This window comes from Erythrolamprus reginae, chromosome 2, assembly GCF_031021105.1.
Source record: "Erythrolamprus reginae isolate rEryReg1 chromosome 2, rEryReg1.hap1, whole genome shotgun sequence".
Lineage (NCBI taxonomy): Eukaryota > Metazoa > Chordata > Lepidosauria > Squamata > Dipsadidae > Erythrolamprus > Erythrolamprus reginae.
The window spans coordinates 179,271,573-179,297,981 of NC_091951.1; the positions used below are offsets into that span (position 1 = coordinate 179,271,573).

The following is a 26,409-nucleotide window of genomic DNA, read 5'->3' on the forward strand; positions in this document are numbered from 1 at the left end:
TTCATTGAAGTTACTAAAAAATAATTAGGAGGATTTTACTTTTAAAATGTATGTTTGATTGTGAAAGATTGTGGCTCTGCTGTCAGAGGAGTAGCCATCCATGTAACTTACCCTAAAAGATGATTTCGGTAAGTTAGAATTGTCTGCCATTCTTTGGTATTTATCATAGGTGTCTCCTTTTCTGCAGTAAATGAGTCTGCAAGAAGGAGATACATATATAAAAGCATACTCTTGAATGATGTAGTGGTTGTATGCTACTGAATCAATGTTTGCTTCAGCAACCTCGTCCCTGGTTACATTTGTGTTTGCTTTGGCTATGTTTTTGCATTTGGGTCTCCTTTTGTTATTTTGTTAGCTCTGGCCTGGATTCACAAAGACTGGACGATACCCGAAAGGCTGCTCCCTTCCTGTTTGTTTCATAGGCTTAAAGTGGTGGTGGAAGGGGCCGTAAGGGAAAGAGGCACTGTGAGCCACAGAGATGATTCTCGGGCAGGACAAATGGTTTGATCCAGCTGCCTGGCTAAGAGGCAGGACGCTGCTTTCCCCTTCCCTTTGAACGCACACGAGGCAGAGGTTGCTGAACTATGACTAAGGGAAGTTCCCGTAACTTCGATCACATTGTGGGGCCGTCCAAACTTGACTGTAAAAAATATGACTTCAGTAACTGAGTTGTCAAAGCGTAGAACTCATTACCGGACTCCATAGTGTCATCCCCAAACCCCCAACACTTTACCCTTAGATTATCTATGGTTGACCTATCCAGATTCCTAAGAGGTCAGTAAGGGGCGAGTACAAGTGCACTAGAGTGCCTTCCGTCCCCTGTCGTATTGCTCTCCTATATCTCCTATACCTTTCTTTTATTCCTATATCTCTTCTTCTATTCTTTCATTGATATGTTCTATTACTATATCTTCTTTTCTATTATTTCTTAAATATATTTTACTATGAGTATCTCCTCTATAACCTTCATCATGTATTTTACTATGTGTATATAGATATATACCCACTAAAACCCTCATTGTGTATTGGACAAAATAAGTAAGTAAGTAAGTAAGTAAGTAAGTAAGTAAGTAAGTAAGTAAGTAAGTAAGTAAGTAAGTAAATAATATAAAAATGTGGCTTGAATCTGCTGAACGTCTTTCCTCTCTCCTTGTTTCAGGAAGGTGATCACACTGGAGAAAGAAGAGAGCCAGACGTATGGTTTTGAGATTCAGGTAAATGTTGGGAGAAAGCCTTCTATTCCTTCCTCACCTTAGCTCACAAACTGCTAAGCGGCAGTTTTTACGAGCTGCACTCAGCAGGATTTGAGGACTAGGCTTTTAAATCACATGCCTTAGGCTATTTGCAAATGAGAAAAAAAAGTTGAAACACAAATTTCAGACAATACAAAAGTTGAAAATTGAGGACTTGTGTTTTCAAAGCATTGAATATCAAATCTGAGGAAAACATGACAACATCGTGAATCTGTCCTGTTTCACTTTTCGGTTGAGTTTGATCTTCCAACATTTCAGAGGATGGGGAATAATCCAAATCAGGCAGAATTCATTTCATCTCACAGCTTGCTATGGCTGACTAGCTCTTAATGCTGCTTATAGATTATAGCATCAACTCTTAATCCACCCTTCTCATGCCATAATAAATAATAATGCTTTTTTCCCATTTGGGCAATTTTCAGACCTATGGGCTACACCATCAGGACACAAAACGCGTGGAGATGTTCACTTTTGTTTGCCGGGTTCACGAAAACAGCCCAGCCCAAACAGCAGGCCTTAAACCTGGTAAGAAACTTCATTTGCTGCTTTGTACTGCTTCACTGGAGCTGACTGGTAAAATCAGCCGGTGTGATTCAGATTTCAAACCTTCCTGGTCTTCAGTGGCCAGTGAGGTTGTCACTCTGTCTTCTTGAACTGAGAATTTCAATGGATACTTGTGTAGTTCCTCTCTTTTATTGTGGTTACCCAGGTGTAGTCTCAGGTCCATCTTACGGTCACTCACTCACTCACCCACTCACAGCCCTGGAAAATGGCCACACTCAATCCCAAATCAACCAAACACACAAATGGTTCTGTAAAATACCAGGGAATTTAAAATAACAGCAAACTTTTACTGATGCATTTTTTTCTCTTACACCCACGCACACACACAGACACACACCCAGTGTCCACTACTAGACTGCCAGGCACTAGCCAGAGGGACAGAAGCTGCCAAGACTGGGATCCAAAAACAACTCAAAGGCTGGGCTGGTTTAGAAACATAGAAACATAGAAGATTGACGGCAGAAAAAGACCTCCTGGTCCATCTACTCTGCCCTTATACTATTTTCTGTATTTTATCTTAGGATGGATCTATATTTATCCCAGGCATGTTTAAATTCAGTGACTGTGGATTTACCAACTACGTCTGCTGGAAGTTTGTTCCAAACATCTACGACTCTTTCAGTCAAATAACATTTTTTTCACATGGCTTCTGATCTTTTCCCCAACTAACCTGAGATTGTGCCCCCTTGTTCTTGTGTTCACTTTCCTATTAAAAACACTTCCCTCCTGAACCTTATTTAACTCTTTCACATACTTAAATGTTTCTATCATATCCCCCCTTTCCCTTCTGTCCTCCAGACTATACAGATGGAATTCATGAAGTCTTTCCTGATAGGTTTGATGCTTAAGACGTTCCACCATTTTTGTAGCCCGTCTTTGGACCCGTTCAATTTTATCAATATCTTTTTGTAGGTGACATTTTGTAGGTCACATCCTGAGCTTCATCCTACATGCTTGCAGAGAGGGTCTTTGGCTTCAGGACCACTTTTTATCCCCTAGAGTTAGCAGGAAGGGACTTCCTATGCAGTCCCAACTCTCCGAGTCTACGGAGAGGGGCGGCATACAAATCTAATAAATAATAAATAATAATAACAATTTTGCCGGTGAGACTTGAGGAGGGGCTTGCCATGTGTTCAGGCCCTACTTTTGCCCTTTAGTTCCCTTAAAGACTCGGTTCCTTTCCCTGAAGGAATTTTTCCTGGATTTTGTCCACAGTGCCTTCACCACTTTTAAGAATGGTGGCTTTAGCCTAGTCTCGCATTGTCTCCACGCTTCCTCCCAACTTTATAGGGAAAGCTGAATAGGTCTCTGCTGTGGAATGGTGCTGGGGGACTTCATCACTGACTACTCTTGTCACGTCGCTTCACAGAGCCTGCAAGGCCACAATCTGAACTCCACAATGTCGTTTCCTGTTGGACACCCTCCAACTCACTCTGCTAGTTTTACCAAACCTTGGGGTGTGAGCTTCTGTTTAAAGCTCCAAGGAGAGGTGTTGAGATCCCAAGGTGAAGGCTAGAAATTGGGAAGCATACGGATAGAACTCCACTTAACGACTGCCCTGTGTTTAGCAGATGTTCAAAGGGACAAAGGTGCTGAAAGAGTAGCTTTTACAACCAGTCTTCACAGTTACGATTGTTGCAGTGTCCCTAGAGTCACACGACCGATATTCAAGATCTTTGCAACCAAAAAGCATGTACGACAGACGCAGCATCTCATGTTCACCTGATCATCATTTGAGATGCTAATTCACAGTCACGTGATTGTTTCGCTTAATGAACTTTACTGTGAATTGTTTAACAACTGCAGTTGAAAATGAAGATGTACGCCTGTTGCAATCGCATAATATTCCACATAGTGGCTGAGCAGACGTTCCCAGTGGTGGTCACTGTGCAGGAACTATCAGCATTTCCCCACCTCTCATTATTTGGAATCAAAGGAAACATAGAAATATAGAAGATTGACGGCAGAAAAAGACCTCATGGTCCATCTAGTCTGCCCTTATGCTATTTCCTGTATTTTATCTTAGGATGGATCTATATTTATCCCAGGCATGTTTAAGTTCAGTTACTGTGGATTTACCAACCACGTCTGCTGGAAGTTTGTTCCAAGCATCTACTACTCTTTCAGTAAAATAATATTTTCTCACATTGCTTTTGATCTTTCCCCCAACTCACCTCAGATTGTGCCCCCTTGTTTTTGTGTTCACTTTCCTATTAAAAACACTTCCCTCCTGAACCTTATTTAACCCTTTAACATATTTAAATGTTTCGATCATGTGTCCCCTTTCCCTTCTGCCCTCCAGACTACACAGGGGGAGGAGGAGACCACAGTCGATGGGTTCGTGTGGAATCCTTGCAGATTTTACAGTTCTGCAGGACTGTCCTGTCCAGATTTAATTTCAGTTCACCAACACTGGGAGTGACAATTGCCTTCCAGTTTCCCATGGGAAATAAAAGGGGGTGAATTGGTACTAGGCCAGTTTTATATGTCTAAAATGCAGGTGAGGAAATCAAGAAATTGTCTCCAGAAAAAGCCAGACAGACAACATCAGGAGAACCTGGCTCTTTTTCCTAACATCATCAGTATGTCCAGCTGGGATTCCCAGATTTAAAATATACTACTTCCCAAGGCATTGTTGCTCACTGGAATGTTAGGCATTTTTCTGAACAATCAAAATACTCTATGGTTTCCTCTTAAAACGGGCGGTCAGCCCATTGTCTTCTGGCCAACAGGACTCATGGAAGAAATATTGTATTGTACAATAGCCAAAGTGCAGGGTCTTTCTGAGACAGGGCAGGAATGCTGGCTCCCTCTTCTTGTCGCCTGTGTTTCATTGGCTCCTTGTAAGGAGGCCACACCCACCTCTGGCTTCACATCACAGGTGACCATGAAGAAGGCTGGGGCGGTGCCTCCTCTTTCTCTCCTCCCAGCTGCACTGCTCTGGAGAACCTAAGCATTGTTATCTTCATTTAAAGCATGTTATTTCTCCCCAAACTTTCCACCTTTGAGATGTGTGAGTTTCAACTCTCAGAATTCTCCAGCCAGTTGAAATCCACACATTTTAAAACGCTGCTTTAAAGAATCAAGCTGACATCAGGCTCAAATGGAGGTGAAGGGGTGACGGAGGCATCTGGATCAATTAGAGGGTGTGGTCCCTTCCTTCTCTGATTTTCCTGCTTTTTGCATAGTGGATGTTTTGTAAAAGTACTCTTCTCCAAGCCTGGATTCTTTGTCCCAATGGCAGAAAATTTCCCGGCTACTGGTTTCTTTTTTCTCTCTAATACTACATGCAGTGAAGGGCTGCAAAAATCTTTACTACCACCTTGTGGGTGTGGTTTATTTTGTGGGTGTGGCTTACCAACCATGTGATCAGAAAGGAGTGGCTTGACTATCATGTGACCGGGGGTGGCTTAAAGATCATGTGGCTGGCTTAAAGGTGGCCAACTTGACATCAGTCACATGAAGGATTTGGTTTAGGGTTAGGGTGCCTGGCCTTCCCTCACCTCAAAGTCCACAGAGAGAGATGGCATACAAATCCAATCAAGAAAGAAAGAAAGAAAGAAAGAAAGAAAGAAAGAAAGAAAGAAAGAAAGAAAGAAAGAAAGAAAGAAAGAGATACAATTTCCCTATCTATTTACTGTTACTGAACATCCAAAATATGCTATTTAATTCTATGTATATATGCCATATGTGCACATACATATTACACACAGGCACACAAAAATATACATTATCTATTATATAAATTGTATGTGTATGTACAAACATGCACACAAACACACGCACAGCTCTTCTAAAGTTATACATATTCAACCTCATTTACTGCTATAGAAAAAACATACCCAGAGCCCAGAAGGGGGAAAAAGAACAAAATTCAATTTTTTTCTACTGATTCTGCGTACCTGACCGTACCCATAGTACCACTGATTTCATGTATATGTGTACAGACATTCTTTAAGATTATGTGTAGGTACACACAGTAATGGGTTGCAGCCGGTATGGGCCACTCTATAGAATGGTAGTAAAAATGAGGATGCGTGCACAGCTGCGCATGACTGGCAGGTGGGCGGGTGTACCCGTGTGAGATTTGCCTTCTGCACATGCACTGGAAGGCAAATCTCGCATGAGAATGCTCGCACACGCGGTTTTGCTGATTTTTGGCGGTTTTTGCTTCTGCACATGTGCAGAAGCAAAGAAATCGCCAAAAATCTGCAAACTCTCACACATGCGAGCATCCTCGCGTGAGATTTGGCTTTTGCACATGCGCAGGAAGCCAAATCTCACATGAGTGCACCCGCCCGCCCAGCAGACGTGTGCGCACCGGTCTCTAGGAGCGCCTGGGATGAGGAACCCCTGTCTGCACACCCACATACACATACAGTATATAACCGCTTGTGTAAATACATACATGCAGATACTTGGATTCCCTGTTTTTCTGTTCTCTACCCCCACCCCCCCCAAAGTTATTTTTCTTTTAATTTTTGTAATTTTGTTTAAAAAAAGCAGAGAAGAAGTAATCTAAAAAGTCCCCAGTATTTCTTCACTAAATACTTCCTCACACTTCTCCAACGCTCCTAGCCTTGTCTGAACTCTTGACCCAGAATTAGAGTGCTCAGAATAAAGCTGTTTTGCATAATTTACACAGCACCCAAAACAAAACAGTCGTTGCTGTGTTAGTCTATGGAGAAGAGAAAAAAAAACACCTGAACCCATATTTGTACAGTAATTTTATGAAGACCAATTTAATGCAATAGAAGTGTGTGCAGGGTTTTTTTTTGCTCATTTCTTTAAGCAAAAAACCAGGGGCATGGGAAGAATTACTTCACCTCTTTTAGCCATGAAGCCGAGGGATCACAGCTGACTCTGATATGGCCATGGTGAATTGAAAGCCTTCTTTGTGTTAGAAGATGTGGGGATGAGGCATACAAGCCCCCCCCCCAAAAAATGGGGGGGCAGACTCCATCCATCGCTATGTCCACCACCATCCTTCCAAGCCTGATGGACCAAAACAAAGCATCATGTATCCCAGCCACAGAGTCAGCCTTCTCCAGGTCCTGACGGCTAAGCAATGCTGACTGGTGGGCTCTAGGGGAAGGGTCTTCTCTGTGGCAGCTCCAGCCCTCTGGAAACAACTCCCCCCAGACATTCGTACTACCCCCACTCTCCTGGCCTTCCGGAAGGCTTTAAAACCTCAACTTTCCCAGCAGGCTTGGGGCTGTTGAGCTCTAACATTTTGGTCCAGCATTTAGTATGACTTTGATGTGAATGAGTGTGATTACAGGATTTGATGACTTGGGTTTTAGACTGGTTTTATAATTGGGCTTCAAAATTGTTTGGGGGTTTTTTTTTGTATTGCTTTTGTACATGTTGTGAAGCCACCCTGGGTGAATATACTGAGAATAAGTCCAATGAATGAATGAATGAATGAATGAATGAATGAATGAATGAATGAATGAATGAATGAATGAATGGTGTTTTTGCAGACTTGCAGAAGTGATACCTTAAGTTCAGGCTTTAAGTTTGCAGGCCCACTACAGATCCTTTCTTCTCCCTGACTCCTTATTGTTGCCTCTTTGTGTTGTAGGAGACACAATCACAGGGGTGAATGGGCTTAACGTAGAAGGAATCCGGCACCGTGAGATTGTGGAGATCATCAAAGCATCTGGAAACGTACTCAGGTAAAAGCCAGATTGATGCTTTTAGCCAGAACTAGCCACCCCCACCCACCCCATTAACAACTGAGCTGGAGTAATGCAATGGTTAGAGTGCAGCACTGTAGGCTACTTCAACTAATTGCTGGATGTAGTTCAGCAGTTCAAATCTCACCACCGGCTCAAGGTTGACTCAGCCTTCCATCCTTCCGAAGTGGGTAAAATGGGGACCCAGATTGTTGGGGGCAATTTGCTGATTCTGTAAACTGCCTAGAGAGGGCTGTAAAAGCACTATGAAGCGGTACATAAGTCTAAATACTATTGCTATTTTTATTGCTATTTCCATGCGCCACTGATGTGGTTCCCAAGCCACGAAGGCTCCACTCATCCCACTTTGCCCCCTGTGTAGGTTGGATACCTTGTATGGTGCGTCAATCCGGAGGGCTGAATTGGAGGCTCGCTTGCAGTACCTCAAGGTGAGTGGCATTCAAGCAGGAACGTGCCGTGACATGTTTACAAGTTTGGCTCGGGTTACTGCCAAGAAGAAGAACAACCGTTTTGAATTAGGACACGGAATGATATCCCAAAACTCAACCTGGGTAACTGCCCTGCAAATATTTATATAGACGGAATTGCAGTTTGCTTGGGTTTTTTTGCTTTGATCAGGATGCTCCACACTCCTAAAAACCACAGAAGGCTGCCCTATGCCAATTGCAATTGCTAGTCCATCTGTTTATAGTTCACTGTAAAAAAAGAAAAATAACCACAGCAGTTTTCACTGCATAGAACTTACTAGTTAAAAGATTTTTTAAAAAAATCTTCCCATTTCCCCCACCCCCTTGCTCCCACCCACCAATGTGTTTCCTCCCACTTGCCTTCTGCTTCATCCAGTGAGCTCCCCTATTTGGGGGTTCTGTGCACCTCTCCAGCCAGAGAAGTTCTCCCCTCTATAACAACATACGAAGATTTACGAAGAGAGACTGAGGGAACTGGGCATGGATAGCCTAGAGAAAAGGAGGGCCAGAGCAGACATGATAGCAGTCTACAAGTATACGAGGGGATGTCACAGAGAGGAGGGGATCACTTTATTCTCCAGGACACCAGAGGGCTGGACGAGGAACAACGGCTGGAAGCTGACCAAGGAGAGATTCATACATGGAGATAAGGAGGAAATTCCTGACGGTCAGAGCGATCAACCAATCGAACAACCTACCAGCGGACGTTGTGAACTCCAACACTCTGGACATTTTTAAGAGAAAATTGAACTGCCACTTGACTGGTGTGCTATAGGGTTCCTGCTTGGGCAGGAGGTTGAACTTGATGGCCTTCATGGTCCCTTTCAACTCTAACAATCAATCAATAAACAAACAAACAAACAAACATCTTGTAATGGAGAAAATCAGGGAAAAATACAACCTGTGAGGCAGTTCTTTGCAAACTAAAATTTTCAATAGTCATCAGAAGAAAAAATAATAGTTGTGCAGACCAAGCTAATATTCATTTTACACTGATCAATAACTTTTCCACTTTCCATCAAATGTTTTTCGGGACCATTCACTTTGTTCTATCACAGTAAATGTCATTCCCACTGTTGGTTTTGATGTTTTTCCCAGCAGGAGATTCTTGATCTCGTCTAGTTCTTCACATGCAATATATATTAACAGCAACAAGAAGGGCTGATGATAGCCATGCTACCTAGATAATGCAAGATATGTTTCAGGGATGAAAATTTGGGTTACTTTCCCCTTTATATTCTGCTTTTGCTTAGGTGATCTAGTTAAGAAAAATAATGTATAAAGCCTCTTAAGAGGTCTTATTTAATTTACCATTCTAAAAGCAACATTAAAAAATACAGTGGTGGGCCCAAACTCTATGAGGTGAGGGATTCTTTAAAAATAGTGTTATTCCCTATGATTAGGATGTAATTTAAGGTTGATTATGGATATGGCAAATGGAATACCTGCACTGATATAAAAGTACAGTTGGCATAACTAAATGGAGCACGTATTTTTATATTGCTTGATTTTTGGATTTTGTTTGTTCTTTATAAATATTATAAAAGAGACAGTGTGGTGTAGTAGTTAAGGCATCAAGCTAGAAACCAACAGACTGTGAGTTCTGTAGTCTTAGGCATGAAGCCAGTTGGCTGACCTTCAGCCAGTAACTTCCTCTCATCCCTAGGAATGTTGATTCAAAGGCATCTGTCTATTCATCTGTCTTTCTATCAGTATCTTTTCCCCTATCTATCTATCTATCTATCTATCTATCTATCTATCCATCCATCCATCCATCCATCCATCCATCCATCTATCTATCTATCTATCTCCTATTGATCTATCTATCTATCTATCTATCTATCTCCTATTGATCTATCTATCGATCCATCACCTCTATCTATCTATCTATCTATCTATCTATCTATCTATCTATCTATCTATCTATCTCCTATTGATCTATCTATCGATCCATCACCTCTATCTATCTATCTATCCATCCATCCATCCATCCGTTGGGAGTGTTCGTCGTCCACCTCTGGTAATGATAGATTCTGAGGAGGATGAGTCAGGCCCATCTGGACACCCTTAGGCCAGTGTGGTTGCCAGCTGATACAGAGAGTGAGAGTGATGAAGAAATAGACCTAGATGAACCCGAGGGACCACCAGAGGTGGCAGATATGTCAATGGGGGATTGGTCCGAGTCAGAGGATGAAGGAGACATTAGAGTGGATGAGCCACTCTTAGATGCTCAATTCAGGAGGTTACAAAGCAGACAACAACATTTGCATGGTAAAAGGAAGTAATTTGTAGTTTTAACTCTAGGGGTTTGCTGACCACCCCAGCAGGTATAAAAGAGAAGGATTATGGGTAATTCTGGGTGGTGTTTCAACATTGCTTTCATGGATGCTGTGTTAGATCTGGGGTTCTAGAAAATGCTCCCCAAAATACCTGATTTCTGCTCTGCAAAAGTCCTCTGCTAGAAGCTGCCTGTCTGCCAGAATGTGGTGAGCTGGATTGTATACCCTATGACTCATGGCCTGTTTTATCTTGCTGGAATCCAATTAGCCCTGACACTGGCCCTTTTCCCAGAGGCCTAGCTGATAACTTCGCAGCAGTGACATCTATTCCATGAACTTCCAAAGCCTGAATTCTGCTTTTAAATGTTGCTTTTTCATATAAAGAATGTAATTCAAAGCTTAAATCGTGGGTTTTAGCCTTTTGTTTTAATCTGAAAAGCCCGGAATAGAACACCATCCATCCATCCATCACTATCTATCTATCTATCTATCTATCTATCACCTATCTGTCTGTCATCTATATCTAACGTTGAAGGCTTGAATAAGTTTTTTTAAAGAAATTTAAATTAATAATAACAGTGCAGTTATGATTCCTGAGCTGCTCTCTTACTTCTCCCATTGTTCAGAAAAATGTTCTTCCTCATCTCCTACCTCATATTTTTCTTATTAGATATTTCATGTGCTAAATCGGGAAGTGCTACCTGCAGAGTTTGCTGATAAGTGGAGCCACAGCCTTGTTTATTTACCGCCTGAGAATCTATAGTTCTGAGAACTTTTTAATGTGTGTAGCAGGAAGCCTCCCTATCTTTGAGAAGTAGGTGGGCCATTAGTGTCATTTAGAAGCCAGCAAGTAGCTGGACAATAGGCTGCAACTCTTCTCCTATGTCAAGCTTGTGTTCAGTCTTTTTGCAGCCCATAAATTTCCAGCTCTTGCTTATTGAATTCCTTGAACCCACGAACCCAAGTAGGGGAAGCTATCTGCTTTGCCCACAGAGCAAATAAAAAAAGGAAGGGTGGGATTTAAGGAGGATGGCTCACCAGCAGTCAAGCACTACTCAGAGGATATTTTAATTAGGTGTATAGACTTGACTGGTGCTTCTTGTTGTATCTTGTAATATCAGTTTCTTTCCATTGCAGCAAACACTCTATGAAAAATGGGGAGAGTATCGGTCATTGATGGTCCAGGAGCAGCGCTTGGTCCATGGTGAGTGTCAGAAGAGAAGAGAATAGAATTCTTTATTAGCCAAGTGTGATTGCGCACACAAGGAATTTGTCTTTGGTGCATATGCTCTCAATGTACCTAAAAGAAAAACATACATTTGTCAAGAAACATTAATGATTGCTATTGGGGTCAAATAAGCAATGAGGAAACAATATTAATAAAAAATATTAAGTATACAAGCAACAAGTTACAGTCATACAGTTGTAAATTGGAGGAAATGTGTGATAGGAATGATGATAAAAATCTAGTAGTAATAGTAGTGCAGACTTAGTAAATAGTTTGATAGTGTTGAGGAATTATTTGTTTAGCAGAGTGATGGCATTCGGGGAAAAACTGTTCTTTTGTTTAGTTGTCTTGGTGTGCAGTGCTCTGTAGCCATGTTTTGAGGGTAGGAGTTGAAACAGTTTATGTCCAGGATGCGAGGGGTCAGTAAATATTTTCACTGCCCTCTTTTTGACTCATGTCAGCATTTTTGTGTGAATGCCTTCCAAGTCGTGGAAGGGGAACCAAATTTGTATGAAGGCACTGCTGGAAGAAAGACATATTTGCAGGCCACTCTTGGCTGTGTTGGTGTAACCCACTAGGCGAGTGTTTCTGGGAATTGAAGTCCATACCGCTAAGCCAAACCAAGATTACAAAGTGTGGATCCAAGCATGGATCAGTTCTTCTCTTTGGGAGGTTCTTGCATTCACTTCAGTAATTGTTTGCTCTCTTCTGGCAGGGGTTGTGGTTAAGGACCCCAGCATCTACGATACGTTGGAGTCCGTGCGCTCCTGCCTGTATGGCTCTACACCCTACGGGATGCTGTTGAAAGGAGCTGGGAGCACATACAGCAGCGTGGGCTGTGTCAGCACCGCCACTGATGAGACGGAGGAATCTCTTTACCAGACTTGCTTTTTTGACTCTGCCGACTCCCTGGACCTTGTCCGCGCAGCATCCCAGTCTTCACGCCCCAAGACAACATTAACCCGCAGCATCAGCGTCAAATGCACCACCACCACCACCAACGGGGATGCCTGTCCCTGGGACAAATCCAGAGAAACGAAGAACTCTGGGGTCACGTCAAGGCCTCCCAAAAGCAAACAGGGAAGCTTCCGCAAAAGACTCCTCAAGTTTATTCCTGGGTTGAACCGCTCTTTGGAGGAGGAGGAGAGCCAGTTGTAAAAGGACACTCTCCTTGAGGGAACACAAAGCACAGTTCGGCTGCCAGGCCAGCTGCCTCGGCTTGCTGCGGTCTCTATTTATTTATTTATTTGATTCACAGAGGACTGGGCTTCCAAACGCCAACAGGCCAGCTCTACGGAAATGCAGGTTGCAATCCGCCTTGGACTTTTGGAAGAATAGTTCATCAGCCTGGGTGGGAGTGGGGTAACAGTGGGTTTTCAAAGTCCTAGGAAGAAATAGGTGGTGGGGGGAAAGAAGACCCCAAAAGGCAAAACAAAAAATAATAATGTAGCACATTGAGAGGCCAAAGAAGTACAAGTGGTTTTTTGTATACTTCATTCACACCAAGAGTGGTTTTGGTTTGGGATGTTTTTCAGGAATTGGCATAAAACAGACTCTTCAAGTTATCGGGTGGTTCTTTGTCATTATGGGCCACAGGGTGACTTTTAGAAATGGATGGGAAACAGGACATTGTTATTGGTTTAACTAGCGAGATGGGAAATGGATGGGAAACAGGACATTGTTATTGGTTTAACTAGCGAGATGGGAAATGGATGGGAAACAGGACATTGTTATTGGTTTAACTAGCGAGATGGAAAATGGATGGGAAGCAGGACATTGTTACTGGTTTAACTAGCGAGATGGAAAATGGATGGGAAACAGGACATTGTTATTGGTTTAACTAGCAAGATGGGAAATGGATGGGAAACAGGACATTGTTATTGGTTTAATTAGCGAGGATAGTTTTTTTAAAAAAACTGGAATGTTTGGTTTGGATTTGTACATTGGGTGGCTTTTGTTAGGACTTAATGGGGAGTGGGGGGCAGGCGGTAGAAAAACGAGCATGTTAATTTAGCCTAGAGCATGAAGTAGCGTTTGAGGGTTTAGTCAGCTAGATTGCGAAAGCTCGGATCCGAGGCAAAAAGTGAAAACAAGAGCTACCACCATCTTTTATTGGACAACCACTGGATGCATTGGGACTTCAAGTCCCAGGATTCTCCTTTAGCCTTCAATTTGGCCTCTTTGGATGGAAATTTGCATTACATTTAGAAGGTTCAGTTATAGCAGTGTTTCCCAACCTTGGCAACTTGAAGATATTTGGACTTCAACTCCCAGAATTCGCTGGCTGGGGAATTCTGGGAGTTGAAGTCCAAATATCTTCAAGTTGCCAAGGTTGGGAAACACTGAGTTATAGGATGGAGTGAGCTGCGTCGGTGGCCACGAAGTAGCAAGAACTCCCAAGATATTTCTGCATTTTGGTTTTGCATTCTTAAGCGTTGAAAGGCAAGACTGCCAGGGGTTTTATGCACATCAAGTTCAAATATTTCCCTTACACTTGGGCCCATAGCTCAATTCTAAGCAAGGCATAGAAGGAGGAACACTTAATCCACTTTGTGAGACCATGTCTTGCAATCAACCCACATGTCTACAGCAGCAGATACTTTTCCTCCCGCTGGGAAGGCCAACGAATCGATTGAGCTGTCAATGTTTGGGGAACTCCCATCCAACTCCTCCCCCACACATGCACACACAGTTCTTTAAAAATGTGGTTTCTGAGCTGCTCTATATCTTTATCTGCTCTGGGGACCCACATCCTGTCTGTCTCATTGCCTCCAAAAAGGCTGCAGCAACTCCCCACAACTTCCCTCCAGCCTTTAAAAAAATCCAGATGTTATTACACATTTTCCCTCTCCTTATTCTAGAGCAACTTTGAAAGGAAAAGTTGCAAGATGTGTTGGTGTTACATTTTTCTCTTTCGGTGTACCTAATTCTACTTGAAAGGCCAATAGGAAGTACATCATTTAAATTCAGTTTACTTTATTTTTACTGACTTTTCTCCAGTTCTGTAAAAAAAAAATTGGCTCTATCAGGAATCCCCACTTTGCTCCTGCTGAATTATACAGTAATTTTCAGGACTGCTTAGGAAGAGAAACAGTGGAAGTCAAATGAGAGCCAAACCTTAAATATCTGGATCTGGATTGTGCAGGGTAGCTAGATATTATGAAGGTCGGCAGAATTAAGTGTGTGGCCACCCTACCCAAATCTCAGCATAGTATCTGGGCAGGATACTGTGGGTTGCATAAAACTATGGAAGGAGAAATGAAGAGGGGGATATGGACAAACATAGACATAAAGAGTCTTGTAATGTTGGCTGGAAAAATGGGAATTGCAATCCAGCATATCTTGAAGGTGCCTGGTTGAGGAAGGCTGGGCGAACCTTAGAACAAAAAGAGTGTTTGTCTACGACCTTAAAACAAAAGGTGATTTGTGATCTTCCATATGCCGCTGTACTACAACTTCCACAGCCCTTTATTACGCGCTATGCCAGCAAAGGGAATTGTAGTTTAGTGACATTTGGTGAGCCGCATTCTGGGCCCAGGTGAAGACCCTCAGAACAGAACTGTGCCTCTGAAAACAGCTTCGAGTCTGACTGTACCAACCTCTCACCAGCAAATGCCTTGTGTGAGGGAAACCAAAGGGCAGCTTTCTGGTTTTTTTCATTTTGAACTTTATCTCAGGAAGTAGCTGCAGGAAGAGGGGAGGAGGGGCGACACAGCACAGACGGGAAAAGAGTGGCTGCTGTGAACCCTGGCAGATATTTCTCAAAAGAGAAGTTAAATGGAGGGGAAGCAACAAACAAACGAAGCCAGGCCAGCAATTTAGGGAGGCACCATGTGCCAATAACTGTATGCATTAAAAAAAAAACCTGATTCATACTTGGATTTTTGTACAGACATGTGCAGCAATGTTTCCACTGTAAACTTTTGGATAAAATTTGTGAGATGTTTTGCATTCAGATGGCCGTGCTCTCGTTTTCTGTTGGTCTTGCGAACAGCAACAAAGGAGGCCTTGGAGCTCTTCAACCATCTACGGCTGGACTTTCTCAAGGAAGGTGACTTCTTGATTTGAGTGCTTCAAGCTACCGAGAAGACTTGGGCCAAGACTTGGGTGTTAATCCCGCCCAGTCCAGTCAAGACCAGTTGTCTTATTGGGTGGAAGAATAGTATTTAGAGCAGAGGTGGGGGATGACGGTCCCTTTATGACTTGTGGACTTCAACTCCCAGAATTCCTGAGCCAACACATGCTGGCTCAGGAATTCAGGGAGTTGGAAGTCCTACTTCTTGTGCCACATCTGTCATCAGACATTGGCGCCTTGTTGGTGAATCTTCTTTTTATCGTCAACAGCCGCATGAAAAAGTGCAGCTGAGTTTTGACCAAACCAGTCTGTCTTCGATTTTGAAGCCACGGTTGTTCTTTTTCTGCCCAGACCTCATTTGCCTTCAATTATTCCCTGGAGGATGAAGTGAGGTATGTTGTATTTTTCCGGGTGTCATATCACATGTCCAAAATATTCACATTTTTATGGTTTTGATTATTTCTCTTGGCTTTCCCAAGCAGCTTATCACCTCCTCATTTCTGTTGAATCCACAAGTCATAAAAGGGCCGTCGTTCCTCACCCCTGATTTAGGGAATAGGTGCTTCTCTGGATGTTCTGCTGCCAAAACTTTGAGGTTGTCCAGCTGTTGCTGAGCTCAAAGTGACCCAATGGTTCTTCAGAATTCCTTCATGCTGCTGAGTCCACACATTTGCTTCCCCGTAGCCTCTGGCTTCTTATGCAGCCAAACAGTTTCCAATAGGGTGGCTTGACTTCTGCCCGTGGAACCTAGAACTTCAATCTAGATCCAAAGCGGAGCCGTTAAATTTAACTTTATATCTTCAATCTAGATCCAAAGCAGAGCTGTTAAATTTAACTTTATATCTTCAATCTAAATCCAAAGCAGAGCTGTTAAATTTAACTTTATATCTTCAATCTAGATCCAAAGCAGAGCTGTTAAATTTAGCTTTGTATCTTCAATCTAGATCCAAAGCGGAGCCATTAAATTTAACTTTATATCTTCAATCTAGATCCAAAGCAGAGCCATTAAATTTAACTTTATACAGAGTATTTATTTATTTATTTATTTGATTTTTTTTAAAAAAAAAATGCCGCCTTTCTCCTTAGACTCAGGGTGGCTTACAACATGTTAGCAGTAGCACTTTTTAACAGAGCCAGCCTATTGCCCCCACAATCCGGGTCCTCATTTTACCCACCTCGGAAGGATGGAAGGCTGAGTCAATCTTGAGCCGGTGATGAGATTTGAACGGCTGACATGCAGATCTAGCAGTCAGCTTTAGTGGCCTGCAGTATTGCACTCCACCGATTGTGCCACCTCTTCTCATAATAGTAGGGGGTCATCTTGCCTCTGTGTTGACATGATTGCGGCATGGCGTTGCTCCTGTCACTGAAGATCTAGGTTTCTATCCAGGCTTGGGCACGATACATGGAAAATCCTGAATTTTGGCGAACTCAGGGTTTCTTGAAATGTAGCACTATCAGTAGCACTATTCACCTTCCAACAGCCGGATGCCTGATAGGGATCATTCTTGACTGATTCCCGTAAGCTCATTGTGATAAGATCTAAAGTCAGAGGGGAAAAGGCCACCCTCTAAACAGAAGAGAAGTACTTTGTGTACTCGCAAGCGCTGGATCCGCTATGCATACCCATAGGTACTAGTTCCATTGCACTGTATATTTACAAGAATTCTGTATTTGCAAACACAGCCTTGAATTCAGCAAAGAGCCGGGGTGGCGCAGCAGGTAGAGTACTGTACTGCAGGCCACTGAAGCTGACTGTAGATCAGAAGGTCAGCTGTTCAAATCTCATCACCGGCTCAGGGTTGACTCAGCCTTCCATCCTTCCGAGGTGGGTAAAATGAGGATCTGGATTGTGGGGAAAATATGCTGTCTCTGTTAAAAAGTGCTATTGCTAACATGTTGTAACCTGCCCTGAGTCTAAGGAGAAGGGCGGCATAAAAATCGAATGAATGAATGAATGAATGAATGAATGAATGAATGAATGAATGAATGAATGAATGAATGAATGCATCACACACAACTCTTGTTTGTGAGAAAGGAATGCATACAGAGATACACAAGCACACATTCCCCCAACAAGATACTGAGCAACTACACCAGGGATGGCGAACCTTTTTTCCCCTCGGGTGCCGAAAGAGCGTGGGTGTACACTATCATGCATGTGCGAGTGCTCACACCCATAATTCAATGCCTGGGGAAGGCGAAAACAGCTCCGGAGGCCCTCTGGAGGCCAGAAACAGCCTGTTTCCCAACTTCTGGGGGCCCCAGTAGGCTCATGTTTCACCATCCCCAGGCTCCAAATGCTTCCCTGGATCTGGGGGAGGGTAAAAACACCCTCCCCCATCCCCCTGGAGGCTCTCTGGAAGCCAAAAATGTCCTCCCAGAGCCTCTGTGCAAGCCAAAAAAATCACCTGGCCTGCATACATATGCACGTTGGAGCAGAGCTAGGGCAATGGTTCGCGTGCCAGCAGATATGGCTCCGCGTGCCACCTGTGGCACCCGTGCCATAGGTTCGCCACCACTGAACTACACAGTATAACATACAATACGTGTTACAGAAATCAGCCCCACTGCATTTTAATTCCCAGTACAAGAAGGCCAAAATTACAGTTCTATTGCCGTGAAGCTGTTTTCAATCAATGATTTCTTAAATTATCTTAAGATACGGTTTGTTCAACCATGGTTTATTGAAGAAATCACAGTTGTTCTCACACTATGCTATTCCAAAGTCAGAGAATTCTGACGGTTTCCTATGAGAGGCATTCCTAGAGCTTGAAAGGAAATCAATGCAGTACAGTGATCCCTCGATTTTTACGGGTTCAAACTTCGCAAAACAGCTATACACGGATTTTCAAAAAATATTAATTAAAAAATACTCCGCTGTTTTTTTTCTATACCACGGTTTTCCCCACCCAATGACGTCATACGTCATCCCCAAGAGTCACTTCTCTCTCTCTTTCTCTCTCTTTCCTGTCATTCTCTGCTTCAATCATTTTCTCATTTCTCTTTTTTTCTCCCCTTTTTTCTATCATTTCTCTCTCTCTACCTTCCACTCTCCCCCCTCTTGCTCTCTCTCTCTTTTTCACTCTCTCTCCCTCTCTCCTTTCTATCTCGCTCTGTCTGTTGCTCTCTCTCTGTGAGAACGCCTGCCCCGCCTCTCCTGCAGCCCCCTCGCTGACAGCTGGGACAAAAGCGCTCTCAGCTAAGGGACTGTGAGAGGGGCGGGGCGGGCATTCTCAAAGTGCTCAGATCGGCTAGCGGCCGAATGAGGACGAGAAGCCGTAGCTGCCAGCATTGCTGTAGAAGGACCCGTGCCCCAAGAAAGCCGGTGAGAGGGGCGGATCGGGCGGGCGGGGGTAGCGGCGAGGGGGGCGGAGGCACTGGGGGGGTGGGGGTGGCTGACATTCAAAACAATCTTTGCCGGCCTCCGCACTTTCGTCGCTCCCAACCCCCAACTTCAAGCCCAGCTCCTTGCGCGGCCTTGGAAAAGGGTGCACGGGGGTAGTTTTTGGCTGTCCATAGCCAAAAATTGTGTTTTTACTTCTGCATCTCTACTTCACGGAAATTCGACTTTCTCAGGCAGTCTTGGAACGCAACCCCCGCTAAAATCGAGGGATCACTGTATTCAATTTACAACCACAGTTTGGATAACAACTTATCTTGCTAAGCAAGGCGGTTGTTAAGTAAGTTGTGCCCAATTTTACAACCCTTTTTGGCCATGATTATTAAATGAGTCAATGGCTTCCCCCATTGACTTCACTTGTTGGAAACCAGCCCAGGAAGGTCACACGTGGAGATTGCATGACCCTGAGGAGCCTTGAGTGGTCAAATACATGATAGTTGCCAAGCACCAGAATGTGAATTGTGTGGCCGCAGGGATGATGTGAGGGTTGTAGGTATGAGAGTCAGTTGTAAGTCTTTTTTTCCCCCAGCGCCACTGCAATTTCAAATGGTTGTTAAATGAATGGTTGCAAGATGGGGATCACTTACAAAACGGAAACGAATTCTTAGTCACAAGTCTATGTTGCTGATTTCGCCTTTTCCAAGCCATCCTACTCAGCACTTAGAGCAAGGGTGTCAAACTGGAGTTCTTCGAGGGCCGGATCAGCATTATAATAAAATAATATAATAATAATAATAATAATAATAATAATAATAAGAAGAAGAAGAAGAAGAAGAAGAAGAAGAAGCCAGTGAAAGTGGTCCCAGTGGTACTTGGCACGCTGGGCGCAGTACCAAAGGATCTCAGCGGACATTGGAAAACCATCGGAATTGACAAAATCTCCATCTGTCAATTGCAAAAGGCCGCTTTACTGGGATCGGCAAACATAATTCACCACTACATCACGCAGTCCAAGGTGCTTGGGAAGCACCCGACTAGTGATGAAATACGAAATCCAGTATAGTGATCTCGTTTGCTGTGTTGTATTGACATAATAATAATAATAATAATAATAATAATAATAATAATAATAATAATAATAACAACAACAACAACAACAACAACAGTTGGAAGGGACCTTGGTGTTCTTCTAGTCCAACCCTCTCTGCTTGGGCAGGAAACCCTACACCACTTCAGACAGATGATTATCCAGCATCTTCTTAAAAGCTTCCAGTGTTGGAGCATTCACAACTTCTGGTGACAGGCTGTTCCACTGATTAATGGTTCTCACTATCAGAAAATTTCTCCTTCTAAGTTGCTTTTTTCCTTGTAGTACTCTGCAGGGTGGTGGGGTGGTGGTGGGAAGACAGGATGGATACCTCCTGCAGCACTTTGCTAGCCAAAATAGGGCCCCGGGGGGCATGTGTAGTCTCCCTGTGTCTCATTTTGGCCAGCAGGGTGCTGCAGGAGGCCATCAAGGCCGAAAACAGGGCACGAGGGTGCTTATGCAACCACACTATGTCCCATTTTGACTGATAGAGGCATCCTTGCAAAACCTCTTAGATTAATGTGGCACGTTGGAATTCTTTTCTCCAATTAGCAATAGCAACAAGACTTATATACCGCTTCACAATGCTGTACAGCCCTCTCTAAGTGGGTTACAGAGTCAGCATATTGCCCCTAACAATCTGAGTCCTCAATTTACCCACCTCGGAAGGATGGAAGGCTGAGTCAACCTTGAGCTCCATCAGGATCAAACTCCTGGCAGGCGGCAGAGTTAGCTTGCAATACTGCATTCTAACCACTGTGCCGCCACGTCTCTTTTTATAGGTAAATTAAAATTTTACCTTGGGGAAGTGAGCAGTGGTGGTGGTGGTGACAGCACCTTAAAAAGTGGGCAGCTGGAACTTTTTGAAGGAGAAATTCTAGCATAGGTCTGTTCTCTAGAGCAGTGTTTCCCAACCTTGGCAACTTGAAGATATCTGGACTTCAACTCCCAGAATTCCCCAGCCAGCATTCGCTGGCTGGGGAATTCTGGGAGTTGGAGTCCAAATATCTCCACGTTGCCAAGGTTGGGAAACACTGCTCTAGACAGACCATCTTCCCATTGCAGTAGTTTAGTTGGGTAATGTTGTTACCCCCCAAAACTACCTATTTTGCTTTTTTTTTTAAAGGCTACTTTCAGAAACCAGACATGCTCACGCAAGATTGTTGTCCTTCTTTTCGGCCAAGGACACCTAATAAGCAGCAAATGAATTGGCTGTTTGGCAGACCAGGGGTTCAGGAGGCTTATGCGGTATCCTAGTGCTAATTAACTTAAAGGACCCCCACCCCCAAGCCCATCTGTTACCTGCCAAGCAGACACCAACCGTTTTGCTTGTTCAGAGGAATACATGCTTAGCTGGGTGTTTCAGAACGCTTGGCAAAGCCTTTTCCCACTAATCTCAGTCAATACATCTGGGAATAAGCCAGGTTTACAAATCCGCTGCCTTTCCAATTCCGTCTACCACCTTCAGCCCAAAGAAGATGGCCCTTTTCCCCTCAGGTCTCTAGTGGCTGTGCAGTTAACAACTGCCTGAAGACCAGATAACAGCAAGTAGAGCTTTCAAGATGTTGACTAGTATTGTCTCCTAGCTAAGCTGTGTGGTGAAGAAGTTGGGGGCCATGAGGGAAGGGGAAACACAGCATGGCAGGTTCCACACATAACGCCGTATTGGAACGCAGTTTGTCTTTCCCCTGAGAGAAAGAACCCTAATCCCCACCAGCCTCTCACTTAAAAGATAAAGTTGCAGGCCACCTGCTTTTATTAAGAGAGCTCTGTAACAGCAGAGCCGTTTTGAGGAAATACAGCAGGCTCTCTAGTGATTCCCCCTTTCCTGAGAGCAAATGGCTGCAACAGTTTCCCCTTGAAGAACGGAGGATGGGCGCTGCCGTTGTACCATCATTAATAAAATGGCCGCTCTATAAAATACCTTTGGTGCAGATGTGGCATGCAGGGGATTAGCAGGAGTTCGAGAGGACCTTTGAACCCCCAAATCCTACTCCTGGCTGTCCCCTCCCCTCCCAGAAGTCCCTATATACTGTAGCCTATTTTGGATGCAGGGTAAGTGCAGGGGGGCACAAAGCCTTGGGGTGGGCGAAAAATGGACCTGCTGGATGCGAAGGCCTGAAACGGGCCTCTTCTGGCCTACAGAGGACCTCTGGAGCCTGGAGAGGCCATTTTCAGCCTTCCAGAGGCTCGAGGAAGGCATCCAAAGCACAAGGAGGGCAAAATCATGCAACCGCCGCCAAGGTGCAAGAGGCCAATTAGGCCACACCCACCATGACCACGCCCACCCAGCAACCAGGCAGAGAATCCCTTGTGCCCCTGGTTTGGTGCCATTTGGGGAAATTTAAAAGGTAGCTTCAGAGACCATAGACTGAAATGCCAGGCATGACAACATGCAGGTGATACAGAAAACCCAGACCAAGCCTCTCTATGTTGAAGTCAGGACTGTTTAAGCTCCAAAATCCAATGCCTGAAGCTGAATTCCAACAGGAAGATGATTCAGTATTTCAGGCCAAGAGTGGACGACTATGCCATCTAAAGTCTGCTGGGAATTGTAGCTCATTGTCTGGTACCCCATTGCTGGCTGATGGCTGAATACGAATGCAAACAGCCTTCACTGAGCAGAAACAATTATATCTGGGCTTGAGAGTACAAACCAACCCTTCAAGGTTGGCCAGACCAAACTGCTGTTTCCCTCTCTTCCAAGTCTGAAATGTTTGCTTCCTCGTTGGAGAATATCTGTCTCCATGCTTAGAGCAAACACATACATGCACTTGACAAAAGTGAATGTCATTAAGATTTTATTTATTTATTAAATTTGTTTGCCACCCGTCTCCCTGCAAAAGTCTTCCATTGGTAATCTTATTTCAATACTGTCAGAAGAGGCATACTACACATCTTGCAACCAAGGAATTTTGACTGGGGGCACGGTCCAGGAGTGGAACCTTTTCTTTCATGGCCCCTGCCCTTCAAGACATGGTGCCCACAGAGGTAAGATCCACCCCATCCTCTTGCCCTTCCTGAAGATTCTTCACCTGGTGAAGACCCAAATAGATCCATAGATAGATTAATATCTCTTTATGCATAAAAAGAGACTCCCCTCCCTCCCAATGGATACAAGGTGAAGGGCCCCTTAGAAAGGTTGGGTGGTTTGGTCACTTTATATACAGTTCTTGTTGTGATGAGGAGTCGGGGGGGGAGGCATTTAGCCATGTTTCGCAGACAAAAATAATGTCGAAGGTGTCAGTTTTTAGTAGTAGTAGGAATTCAGACATCTTGTTAATTATGCTTCTTGCATTGATTAGTTTGCCTTTGAGATTATTCACATTCTTGCTCATTACTTCAAAGTACTGGAAATATTAATCAAAGGGACTCTTGATTACTGAAAACATGGCTCAGAGCCCTCCCCCTCTACTGCGTCCATCAGCAGGTTGGCTTGGAGCCCTGCTGGGGTTGTTTTGCGTTGTAGGGGGCTGGTGGAGCAAGAGAGAAGAAACCACCTCTTGTACTACTTATGTACTTGCTTTCTAGTTTTAGCAGCCAACGTGGCTGAAGAAAATAGCTAGCCTCTGCAGGTGATGGCCTAGGTAAGACAAGGCTATTAGCAGGTGGGCATTGGAGGTTCCTACGCAATTGCAACCGTGAGCAAGAGATAAAGCAAGGGAGAAGGTCAAGTCTATAAATAGCACAAAGAAACCACTTGTACTAAGCAGGTGTTGCTCTGATATCAAAACATTCACCTGGCTCCATTGCCATAGTTTTCGGACACCTGGCAGTTCTGTTTACAATACTGTAGTGTTACTTTACAACGGATACCAAATCTGGTACATCCAGATTTCCATAGGCTAGGAGCCCTACACAAAAAAACCCTTGAACCCTCAAGAAAAATAACTGCTTTTATTAAAATACTCTTGGCAGTAAATTATTTTCCATCATTATACCAACAAAAGTTTCGGGTTTTAAGATGAAGCCTCCATAAGGGTTGGGGGAGGAGGTGGAATCATCTGTTTTATAAGCTGGCAAATTAGCTGTTTCCTGATATGTTCTATGAGCCATTTTGGAAAACAATCTACCTAGTTTTTCAAATTGAACTTTTCATTCCATGGAAAGCATTTTTAGAAACATATATTACTATAAACGTAATTCAAGTGCAGTATAATATGCATCATGAGTACAGTTTCATCAGATTCTTAAGACTAGCGTAATATATGATAGTTTGTTGTTCTGTCTGGGTCACTCCGGAAGCTAAAACCAACCCAAAAAGAGAAGCCAGACACACCGGTAAAAGGCAAAGGCAGTTTATAGAATTCAAAGAAAACACAGGTAACAGAAAATGTCCTTACAAACAGGAAAACGCTGGAAATTCATACAGGATTCTTGCTGCCAAGACGAAGCTGTAGATAGCAAACATACGCCTCCCACGAGTCTTCCAGACTGCTAGGCCACAAGCCAAGATCCGAGACGCCGAGAATCAAAGCAGGTCACTGCAACTCCAATTGATAACACTCCACATGGCTTCAAGGGCTTGCCTGCCTTTTAAACCCTGCTGATGAGGACCACACCCAAACCAAACTGTTTCTAATTCAATGGTGATAATATTTCTTTAACTGCTCCTTTCGTTGCTCTGAACGTCTCTGTCTCATGTCAATGACAGCTTGTGCGTCATCACCTAATGACTCCAAGCTACTGGCTGGGGAGAGGGCCCCCCCCCCCCCCGGGGCTCTCATGCTGTTCTCCTTCATCCCATTCCTGACTCTCCTCTCCCCCGTCCGACTATTCAGCCCCCTCCTCTGCGCTGTCATCCTCCTCCGGTCATGGGGCCAGCAGAGACGCAGTCGGTCCCTGAGCAGCCTCAGGCTGAACCACAACAGTTTGTATTATTCAAAATCTTGATATGATACACATTAATGTCAAATGTGTCCAATTTTATTTTATGGATTTTTTTAAAAAAAAACTCCACCTGAATTAAGTCTATTTTATAGCTTTATAGGTTCCTCCTTGTTTCATGGCTCATCACTTTTCCAATCTGCCTCAGTGGAAAAACTGTCTCCTTTTTACTTTGATCAGTATCATGTTTAACAGGGTTAAAACGTGTGGATTTCAAATCCAGAATCTGGAAATTGAACTTTACACATCTTCAAGTTGTCAAGATTGATAAACACTGCTCAATTACACAGTCAGTAACTGTCCATTACTATTTTGGTGACAACCTGACTGAAATTCTAAGGAATTTTGTAGTATCATCCAATGTTGCTGTGGCAATATTAGGACTGCCTATGTAAATAGTATGCTCTCAGACAGCATAATGTGCAAGAAGAAAGAAAAAAGGTAGAATTATGGTTTATAGTTTTCCAACTATGCTTCGGTCCTAACCAAAATTCTCTCATAAAACTATTAGGCCCAGGAGGCAGCACACTGTCTGGTGCCATTGGGATCCATTTGTCTTTCTGGGCTAATAGCAGCTTGTCAGTCCTTGTATAACCACAACCACAGAGTTGGAAACTTCTCCATTCTATTCTACAGTCTTTTGTATTTGCTTCCTGGTTCTATCCTAAAATGTTACTCTGAGAAACTCAAATACTGTACCTTTCTATGTAATGGCACGTTAGCAACTTCTCAGAGTAAAGGAATGGAAAAACCGTGGCTCCCCATTAGTTGCTGGGTTTCAGATCCCATCATCCAGAACTGTTAGTAGTGCTATCTGAGGCTGAAAACATGGAGATCAGAGGTTCCTAATGCCTGACATAAAGACATTACAATCCAAGAACTTCAACACTTAGCATGTCTTTGCTGACTTGGGTGACGACCAACTTTGCATGGTCAATGAACTGCTGTAAGTCAAGGACTACATTTATCACCCAAGAATCTGCTACTAGGATCAAAGAGATACTAAAATGTCTAGATTCTAAGAATCTGAAACGGTTCTTGGATGTTCTGTTGTTGTTGTTGTTGTTGTTGTTGTTGTTGTTGTTGTTGTTATGTCAGTGCAACACAGCAAACGAGATCACTATGCTGGATTTCGTATTTCATCACCAGTCGGGCGCTTCCCAAGCACCTAGGACTGCGTGATGTAGTGGCGAATTATGTTTGCCGATCCCAGTAAAGCGGCCTTTTGCAATTGACAGATGGAGATTTTGTCAATTCTGATGGTTTTCAAATGTCCGTTGAGATCCTTTGGTACTGCGCCCAGCATGCCAAGTACCACTGAGACCACTTTCACTGGCTTATACCAGAGTCGTTGCAGCTCGATTTTTAGATCTTCGTATTTCACTAATTTCTCTAGCTGCTTCTCCTCAATTTTGCTGTCTCCTGGGATTGCAATGTCGATGATCCATACTTTCTTTTATTATTATTATTATTATTATTATTATTATTATTATTATTATTATTATTATTATTATTATTATTAGTATT

At 43.4% G+C, this 26,409-nt stretch overlaps 2 protein-coding genes across 2 annotated transcripts in view; one reads left to right on the forward strand and one right to left on the reverse strand.

Moving 5' to 3' along the window:
- TAMALIN (trafficking regulator and scaffold protein tamalin) overlaps positions 1 to 13,055 on the forward strand; it is a 35,883-nt gene extending 22,828 nt beyond the window's left edge. Inside the window, exons 3-8 of the mRNA XM_070740546.1 lie at positions 1,160 to 1,214; positions 1,676 to 1,778; positions 7,402 to 7,495; positions 7,878 to 7,944; positions 11,400 to 11,466; positions 12,206 to 13,055. Coding sequence (XP_070596647.1) covers positions 1,160 to 1,214; positions 1,676 to 1,778; positions 7,402 to 7,495; positions 7,878 to 7,944; positions 11,400 to 11,466; positions 12,206 to 12,648 — 829 coding nt within the window. The 3' untranslated portion in view covers positions 12,649 to 13,055. The remainder of the gene's footprint in view (positions 1 to 1,159; positions 1,215 to 1,675; positions 1,779 to 7,401; positions 7,496 to 7,877; positions 7,945 to 11,399; positions 11,467 to 12,205) is intronic.
- Positions 1 to 26,409, reverse strand: part of RBMS2 (RNA binding motif single stranded interacting protein 2) — a 547,749-nt gene that overhangs the window by 60,828 nt on the left and 460,512 nt on the right. The gene's annotated exons all lie outside the window — the stretch shown is intronic.